At 43.1% G+C, this 9,710-nt stretch overlaps 1 protein-coding gene across 2 annotated transcripts; it reads left to right on the top strand.

Annotated features, from left to right (window-relative positions):
• Positions 1-787: 787 nt before the first annotated feature.
• On the top strand, positions 788-7,790 carry LOC113571799 (solute carrier family 46 member 3). Of its 2 annotated transcripts, XM_027000935.3 has the most exons (6): positions 790-935; positions 1,216-1,427; positions 1,813-2,674; positions 4,264-4,347; positions 4,747-4,903; positions 5,834-7,790. In XM_027000935.3, exons 2-6 carry the CDS (start codon positions 1,239-1,241, stop codon positions 5,928-5,930), a joined length of 1,389 nt encoding a protein of 462 aa, XP_026856736.2. In that variant the 5' UTR covers positions 790-935; positions 1,216-1,238; the 3' UTR covers positions 5,931-7,790. The 2 variants fall into 2 exon arrangements, with proteins under 2 accessions (XP_081558977.1, XP_026856736.2); XM_081702851.1 differs by lacking the exon at positions 4,264-4,347 and having other exon boundaries at positions 788-935.
• The last annotated feature ends 1,920 nt before the right edge of the window (positions 7,791-9,710 follow it).

Below are 9,710 nucleotides of genomic sequence, written 5' to 3'. Positions count from 1 at the left end.
AATGGCCCTATGTCCGATAATGCAGATAAAACGACTCCTATCTTTAAGCTACTTTAGCAACCGACGTATTTGAAGCGCCAACGTAGATTTGATTAGGCAATAGTCTCTTTGTTGCCATGCACAGTATGTTAGCAATCCACTAACTCTACGGACACTTTCCGACCACATGATGTTACTGGTTGCGACCACTGTCAGCGCGTCAGTGACAGCGAGCCACACCCGTGGGCCTATAGTATAGCCTACTTAGAGGACTATTTCATATTATCCTCTAGTAAAATTATTGTTTGTCTCCAGACCGAGTTTCGCAAAGGTGTTTTTTTTTTAGTTGGGGTGGGGGGTGGGTGGGGGGGATTACATATTACAGCAACCCATTATAGTTAATTGTGAAAATAGTGAAGAGTAAGGAAGAAAAAGAACATTCACAATTTTTACTAAATTTATTATTTAATTTATTTTCAGCATAACTGTATTTTCAGATTTTTGGTTAGTCTACATGTCTAAAAAAACCGCCACTTTAACATTTGCTTTGTTGGCCTTTTTATGTCTGGTTATTTTATTTTCAAATCAACATTAAACGCCCTACAATGGTGAATCAATGCCACAATGTATTCTAACACTGGACATAATCCATGTTCAGAAAACTGGTTAAATAACTTACTAAGGAACGGCAAACATTAATTAGGCAAGCAAACTCTTTAGACCGAGCATCGCTTGTGCCAGCCCACTACAGGATCGACTGCTCCACCAGCCACTCAGGGAGATGCGTGAAGCAGCACTGTCTTATCACAGGCGTCGATGGCTCAAAACAGGAAGACATTACTTTAATAAGTGATCCCGACTTTCTGCACTGCTTCCATAAACAGTGTGCAGAACGGCGGCTGCTAAAGACTGGTGACAGGAACGAGTTTCAGCCTTATACTTATTACATGTTCGAGGTAACCTTTTCATTTATATATAAGGTATGGTAAATTAAGATACGTATAGCTTAAGAGAGGTAGCTGTCCATGTTGTGCAACTATGAAGGTGATTTAGAAAGAGTCTCGAAGGTGGTCGCATGTGAATGAGCAGACGAGCCCACTGCTGGAAAGGAATTTGTTTACTCCCCGAGTTTATTAATTTCTTTGTTCGTGCCACCTAGATGAGTAGATTAAAAGGGCTAGATGGTGATATTCAGCCTGGTCGAATGTGTACAGCATGACTTTCTTTCTTATTCAGGAGCAGTGTCTGCCGCCGACGTTATGAAGGGGCTGTATTTTGTGGAACCGATCGTCGCTGTATACGCGTTCGCCAGTTTTTTGCTATATCCTCTCGTTCAGCAATATGTGTACCGCCGCCTTTGGCAGGAGATAACCAACACTACTTACCCAGTGTCGGACAGCTCTTCCCAGTGCGGCACGAACAATAGCAATCATTCGAACCTCCATGAAGTAAGTTTAATATTCATTCATAAAATATATACAAAATCTAATATCTAATATATACAAAGTCAGCTTTGTTTTGACATTAGGTCTCGTCTGAAAGTGAATGTTACGGTACTGACATCTGTTGTGGTGTAGGATGCACGGTTAGAATGCATCAGGTGCAAAACTATTTTTGTATCTTCTGCTTCCTCTTCTCATTTATTTCCTCTTTGTATGACCCTTTTGAGCATTGTTCTTATTGTCATGAAACGCTCGCTTGTTCAGAATGTGATTGAAGGCATTGCTTTGTGCTTATTGGACCTATTGATTCATCATTGCTTTGTGCTTATTAGACCTATCGATTCCTTATTGCTCTGTGCTTAGTTATTGTTGTGTTTCTCTGCTCTCTCAGGAAGTGCAGAAGGCGGCCTCTTTGTTCTCTATGTACTCGGACCTTTCCTCCATGATCCCCAGTCTCCTGGTGACCCTCATGCTGGTAACCTACAGTGACCGGCGGGGCAGGAAGGTCACCATCGTCCTACCGCTGGTGGGCTCGCTGGTTTACTGCCTGTCCTTCCTTGCTGTGTCCCTGCTCGAGCTCAACCTCTACCTGCTCATCGTTGCCTCCTTCGTTAGCGCCCTGTTCGGCGGGGTGAGCACCATCCTGGGTGGCTGCTTCTCCTACGTGGCCGACCGATGCGAGAGCTCCGAGCAGAAGACCCTGCGCATGGCTGGGGTGGACATGGTGATCGGCCTGCTGTCAGGAGTGGCTCTCCTGTCCTCCGGCTACTTCCTGAGGGCGACCGGCTTTAACTGGCCCTTCTTCACCTCCGCTGTGTTCCAGCTGTTCAACCTGCTCTATGCGCTCTTTGTTCTGGAGGAGAGCAGGGTAGCGGATGGAGGGACGACAGGCGCAGGCGGGGTGGTGCGGAGGCTCACCTTCGGCATCTACGAGCTGTTTGCCCGGGGCGGGCGGAAGAGGACCAGGTTGGTGGTGCTCCTCATTGCCACTTTCTGTTCCTTCAGCTTCACCAACTTCGGCAGCCTGTCCGTGATCACGCTCTACGAGCTGAATGAACCGCTCTGCTGGAGCGAGATCCTCGTTGGCTATGGCTCCGCCCTCTCGACTGCTGTGTTCGTTACCAGCTTTGCGGGCGTGGCCGTGCTTTCACGCTGTCTTCCCAACCTGGTGGTTGTCTTAATCGGCATGCTGTCCGTCTGCGTGAGCATGGTGATGATGGCCTTTGCCAAAACCACACTGATGATGTTTCTTGGTAAGCACTGATGTTTCATTCTCATGAGCACCGAAGCTTTTTTTTTTTGCTGTTAAAATTTTTAAGTATTGCTATACAGTAAGGCAGGTGTTTTCAATTTTTTTCAAAGCACTCATTATTTTTGACAGATTTTCAGTGCACCTGAATATCCCTCTATGATGTTCTATAATCAGGCAACAATGCACAGGAACATTTGTTGAGTTGCAATATTAGCCTCCATATTTGTTTAGCCTGGAACGTCAGCATCATATCCGTGTTATTTTGAAAGGTAACAGGAGGGATATTCTCATCTAAGATGACCACTGACTCTCTGCCTGTGTGTAGAGATTCACCATAGTAGATTCACTCATATCTCAAGACGCGGAGAGCACTTGTTTATTTTGTCTTGAAAGTGAAGCTTGAGCTTCATTTCAGTTAGCCACATGCTGGCTAACAGTCCATTTACATTTACACCAGGTTTGTGTTACTATCTATCTTACATACAACATTGTAGCAAAAGATAGCTGAAAGCTGACCTCCAACTATATGAACTTTTTGGGCTCATAAAAGCAGGTAAAAGTGGCCCAAATCCAATTTTCTGACCAAATCCCATTTTTTGTTAGGTTCTTCACAATGTCTTCACAGTATCACAATATGGGACCTATATCTGACATTTGTGTGAACAGATCATGCTCCTAGACTGACCTACATGAGCAAAAGGATGACGCTTTGCGTGTTGTGCTGCACGGCAGAGCAAAATTATTACAAAGGTCAAGTTGGATTGATGTTAAAAGTTCTGGTTGTTTGGAATGAGTCACATTGCCATGCATTGGATATGTATTGTGTTTCAGTGCCACATATGAAAGTTTCCCCAAACTGTAACTGAAAATTCAGTGTGTTTCTTTGCTGTTCACACTGCCACACAGACACACTTATATCTGTCACAGGAAAAGATTTGGGCTACTTTTACCTGGTGTGTGACATCACATTTATTTCAAAATCATGTGCATTAGCATCTGTTTAATAAATTAATTCATTATTTCATTAATTGATTGATTAATTAAGTAATTAATTAACATGTGTTAATTAAGTGTCCTAGCCCAAACTCTGAAAACAGCCCTGGCCCGTTATCCCTCTTCCACCAAACGTGCCTGTTGATGGTGTTTATCCCAGTGGGCAATGTTCTGCAAAACCCAGATTTGTTAGTTGGACAGATAGTGAAGCATGATTCATTACACATTTTTATAGTTCCAGAGTCCAGTGGTGGTGACATGCTCGACCCCACTCCAGCCAAAGATGCTTGTCATTTCACATAGAGATCTTAAGCTTGTTTGCAAGGAAATTACATAACACTCCTGTTGCACGGTAGTGAGTTCCAGTGATGTCACTTCTACATGGACAGTTTACTTAATTATCATCAATTCAAATATGCATAAATTTGCGAAGGAAATGTTTCTTATGAAGAAATCCTTAACTCTTAAAACATTCCTCTCCTCTGTAACTGGTCTAACAGGTAAATCAAAAGGTGTGAGTGATGAGTGCAGATCTTCCTACAAGTTTAGTCTGAACGAATGTGTTTGCTAATCCTTGCCTGTGCGTGCACTCTGCAGTGAGGCTTCCCATGCTCCTGGCCATCATGCCTTTTCCTGTCTTGCGCTCCATGATGTCGAAGGTGGTCTCAAAGTCCGAGCAGGGTAAGCACTTTGCCAAAACCATTGATCCAAAACCGAAAGCTCTTGGTGGGTCACACACTTGCATCCTCTTTGCTGTTTGTGCTTCTGCACTTGTGAGAACACATCCACTTAACCGTGCACAACTTGCGCATTTTGCACTTTAAAAAAACAGATTTGAAAAGATGGTTTTGTTAGCAAGTGCTCTCGACTAGTACACCCCTACCAAACTCCTGGCCTAAGCACCCAGGTCTTTCCGAGTTGAGTTTCTTTTTCACGCAGAAGCTTGGGGGTCCCCGGGGTGATCCTCAGAGATCCTCTCCGGGGTCTGCCCCGGCCATGCGCAGGAGCAGGAATTCTGTAAGTGGGGCACATGGGAAAGTCAGTGCCAGCTTCCTGTAGGTTTTGCTTTGTCTCTTTCAGGTGCCCTCTTCGCCTGCCTGGCCTTCAGCGAGAACCTGAGCACCAACGTGGCCAGCGCAACCTTCAACACCATCTACGCCAGCACGGTGGCCTGGTTCCCCGGGTTCTCCTTCCTCCTGGCCGCTGGACTCTGCCTCATCCCGCTGACCCTGCTGGGGTGAGTGCCCTACTCAGATTAGTGGATGTGCGTAGTAACCCTACTCTGTATATGTTTTGTCTTTTCATAGTGATTTTTCTTTTCCCCCCTGAAAATGCCTTTCAGGCCATGGCCTAAGCTGAGAGTTAGAAACCTCCCTTAAAAATGTTATGAGTCAAGACAACGGTGCAAGGCACAGTTCGGTTAGACGGTGTGTACGAAGACAAAAACACTGCTATTCAGTACTGTTTTGGAGTCTTGGCTTTTAAAAAATAAGGTCTGGTAACTTTTGGTCAAAAACAAAACGCTTGCTAATTTTGGCCCCACACAAATAGTTATTTCATTATCGTTTGGAACATTCTTTGGGTACAAAATGCACGCTGTATGAAGCTTGGTCACTGTGTGCTGTATGTAGTTTGATCAGTGTGTACAGCTGATGCCCAATGCTGTCCTTCCAGGTCTGCAAAATCATCCATGCTGTCTATGAAATACAGTTCTCTGGCCTAGTTCCAGCACAGAGAAAAAACAGGCCGAGGTTCCTCTTGAATACTTCTCTTTCCCACTTCCACAGAGTAAAACGGTGTGTTCCTGCACCCTGTCTGTTGAAGAAGTGTGAGTTTCATTGCACTGACTAGCACACCCCACCCCAGTAATTATGGTAACAACAGCTGGCCAGAAAAACACCTTGTGTGATTGGGTATGTGATAGGTAAACCCCACACCGCTGATTTCCAGAGTAGCTCTCTCAACTACCTCTCTGGACTTCCCCCGCTGGCTCCAGGCTGGACAATAGCCACCATTTCAGTGATGGGGAAACTCAATCTGTATTCATTACAGACCACAGAGCTGGATGGTTGCGTTTGCCATTTCTCACGTGGGCGTTTTCGTGTGGCTCTGCGAGTGTTTTGTTTCTAAGAGCGCTGACTCACCCTGACGTTTTCTTTCACTCCAGTGCTCTTCGGCTCTTCCGACTAGAGGATGGTTGCGGAACAGAGGGCCTCCTAGCAGAGGAGGAGATTCCAGAGCCAGGCAGCGCACCCGTAGCCTGAGTGGCAAAGGGAACCGCCACAGCTCCGCCCGCCTGCACCCGCCTGCACCCGCCTGCACCCGCCTGCCTGCTGTTGGGGGCATCTGTGTGGATTATGAGAGCCTCTTTGCACCTTGGCTTCCAGTGGTGTGTCTAAACCATTTTTGGTTTAAACAGTGTTTTGCACTTTACTTGTAGGTTTAGCCTAAGACAAATAAGACTAATAAGGGAAAATGTGTATTGAGATCTTTTATTGAAACTCTTGAGCAAAGGGTAGAAGTAAATGTGCTTAGCAAGGCTGCAAATGAAATTGCTTAGTAATGTTACAGTTTACATTTCTGAGGAAATGTATTTTCAGTCCTGTGCAAACTATGTTTGCAGAAGATTTATGGGAAAGGAAACTCTTTACTGCAGTCTTTGCAGTCAGAAATATTTCTCTATGCAGGAAGGACTTTTTTAAAATACATATTTATATAATTAAATATATTTTATGCTACTTTTGATGTTCTGATATACAATATATAAGAAATGACAAAAGAAACAAGATGACATGAGCTCATAAAGCTGGTCAATCCTATTAAGGTGACTCTTTTATTAACGTGTTTTAATTGCTGATGGCATGTGGAAGTGCTTTTAAATGCTGACAGTTTCAATAATGTATTCAGCAATGGTACATAACTCTCTACTCTGAATTTTTCAGTATGAGGTTTTGAGATGGAGAAAGTTAAATTCTTTCAGTATTTCTTGTTGCATTTGAAGAAATCTTATTTTCATTCTGTTATTGTGTCAAGGTCACAATGGATTTGGTTTTTGTTTATTTTTTAGAAGAGACGTATAAATATTTTTTTAAAATAGTAAAGAAAAAATAATGCACAACTTGTGCTACTTTTACAAGTCCATAGTATTTGTTACTGACTGTCTCACTGTTTATTTAAGATAACAGGTGACCTTCTGGTACTTGTAGGTCCCTCTCTTTTCGATGGTTTGTTTTTGTTGCAATAAGTCAAAGTTCCACATTAGAGGAAGGGAACTCACTTGAAAACGCTAACATTGTCAATACTGAATAAGCACAGCATTATAAAACTATGCTAATGGTGTTGGGGAGGCAGTTGTTGATATTGTGGGTGTATAAGAGTCACAGAAATTTGTACCTTTTATAAAGCCATTATTTGGTCCAAGACTGTTTATGAATATGAAGGATTACTGTGATAGACCTTCCGGGAACAACTAGCGTTTGCATTCCCTGTGTAACTACAGTTTCTGTAGTTGGTTGGTCAGACCGGGAAAGTCTCAACACTGACTCCCCTCACTGTTTCTTTTCCTAATTTCATGCTCAGATATTTTTATACACAGATAGATTAATACTGGATCATAGCTTTGGAAAGTACCATACAAATTGAATCCCCCTTTAAAAACAATTTTTCACTTCCTTTTTTGAATGAGAGATGTATAATAATCATGAGCTACATCACTCTTGTGCATAAAGTTCATAGTGTTTTTGGCTACAGGTCTCCCTCAACAACATTTAAAAAAAAAATATGAACTGCCTTTTGCTTGGTAATTTTAGCATGACTTGTAATTAGACTGCAATATTCATAATCAATTGATAATTATTCTGTAAAAATTCATTTGGAAATTAAGTCCGTTTGTTTGCCGTGGGGTAGCTGAGTACAGCAATCAGACCTCCAGTACAATTCACAGTACTTTTTTGTACCACTAGGTGGCAGTCTAGATCTCTATGCCAGTAAACTAGAAATTTAATAAGCCTCATGTCTGACAAAACGTTTTCACTAGTGCCAGCGTGAGGAACATTTATGATGTGTTCTGTGTGAAAGTAACGATGAAATATACACAAATAAACGTCTGTGATTTCGTGCTTTTATGATTTATATTTTTATATCTAAACTTTGTGGCTATGAGTATGAACTTGCGTGATTACACAGAGCTGACTATCAGAAAACTTTAATAAGTTAATTTTTTAAAAACAAATCCCCATGTAGTCTTTCCAAGATCTGTGTCCTTTAAAAACATTTCTTCATATTTTAGAGGACTTTTCCAAGTTCCCTAACTTCAAGACTTCAGTGGGCAGAGTGTTAGACCTTTCTGCCCATGGAGAGAAAACCACAAGCTGAACAATAAGGCATCTGAAGCTGGTCCTCCAGGCTCTGAAGCGGGTCCTCCAGGATCTGAAGCTGGTTGTGACACCTGGCTCAGGTTCATGGATTAGCCATTTCATGGATTCCAGAGCATGGATTAGCCAGAGTGGATGTAGTGTATATGTATGGTGAATCTGAAGCAGGGCAGTGGTCTTCTCCAGTTTCCGCTCTTCTGTTCCACTGGGCTGACTTAGCATCATCTTCCTCTCCATAGCTCTGTGGGAGATGTACTGTGCTATTGTTCTCTCTCTTTCTTTCTCTCTCGCTCTCTCTCACGCTTTCACACACACACAAACTCACTTCCTGACTCACACTCTTGCACACTCTCGCTCATTCATCCCTGGCTGTGGCTGGCCATCTCGTTCACACCCGCTCACTTGCCCCTCCCCCAGGGTGCAGGAATTGCAGGCGTGCTCTGAACAAACAGTGGGGCACATCACCAGGCTCCACATCTGGGGCTGGTTGGGTGCAGCTGTCTTTGCGTGCCCACACTCCACACAGCCGGAGTGGGCCGGAGGCAGATGTGTGGGGGCCTGTGTCATGTAGGGTAAGAACAATGCGCCCACAGCGGGCACTCGGTTCATGTGGGCACATTCATACAGACAAAATGAGATGATATAAGCATCTAATCCCTCTAAATAAAGTTCTTGGTGTGAAAAACTAGATGAATGTTACACCTTCATACTCTAGGACTTTGTCAATGAGTCTTCTACCTTCAGAAAAGGCTTTCAGTCCTGTCCTCTAATTTCACTTTTCAACCAACAAAGTACCATTGCTTATTGCTTATGCTGGAATTGGTGCTAGTTCCCAGGAACAGGCTTATGTTGCAGTTGGTCTATGAACCGGTCAACAAAGCTGGTCTGAGAACAGATTTGTGTTTCCGCTGGTTCGAGAATGAGTCTACGTTTCTGTTGGTCTGAAAATAGCCTTGCGTTTCTGCTGGTCTGAGAACAGATTTCTGTTGGTTTGACATTTGGGCTTTCCAAAAGTATTGTAACACAAAGTTCGTTGATAAATGGTAGAGCAAATATCACATTGAAAATTCTTTCTCTCCTTTTTCAACACTTCTGGGAAATCCACAGCATAGATCTTTGCAAATTTTACATTTTGCTTTCAGCATGTATTTAATGCAGAGGGATTGCTGTGGACAGAGATTACATCCAAGACAACAAGCGCTTTGTTTATTTTTATGTTCTCGGTGTGTAAAGCAGCAGTGCACATTTACTGACAAATGCAATATTGGCAGATGAAATGAAATTCAGCAAAACAGCAAATGTCTGCAAAATACCTGGTTCCAGACCAGCACATCTATGGGTCCAGTTTTGAAAAGCTTTTCGCAGTGGAAAAGTGAAGAATGGAGAAGAATCTTTGACACTGGCATGAGCTTTACATCAGTGGGAAAAGTGCTCTAAGACCCCCAAGTCACCCATGGTTTTGTTCTATTCCTGATTCACCAACATCTGAAGCAGGTGACTGAGGAGAACTGAACTGAACCACAGCTGTCGTTTAGTGTCCTGTGGTGAAATAAGGTCAATAGCAATATCATTTCTAGTGTTAAGACATGGCACTGAGCAAACACCTATTCAGTTAGTTAAAAAGTGTTTTAACTAAATATCAGGTGTGCTAAGGTGTATTACAGTAGCCTT

This window comes from Electrophorus electricus, chromosome 19 (assembly GCF_041902795.1).
Source record: "Electrophorus electricus isolate QZ-2024a chromosome 19, ASM4190279v1, whole genome shotgun sequence".
Taxonomy (NCBI): Eukaryota; Metazoa; Chordata; class Actinopteri; order Gymnotiformes; family Gymnotidae; genus Electrophorus; species Electrophorus electricus.
This window is presented reverse-complemented; position numbering and strand designations above follow the sequence as displayed.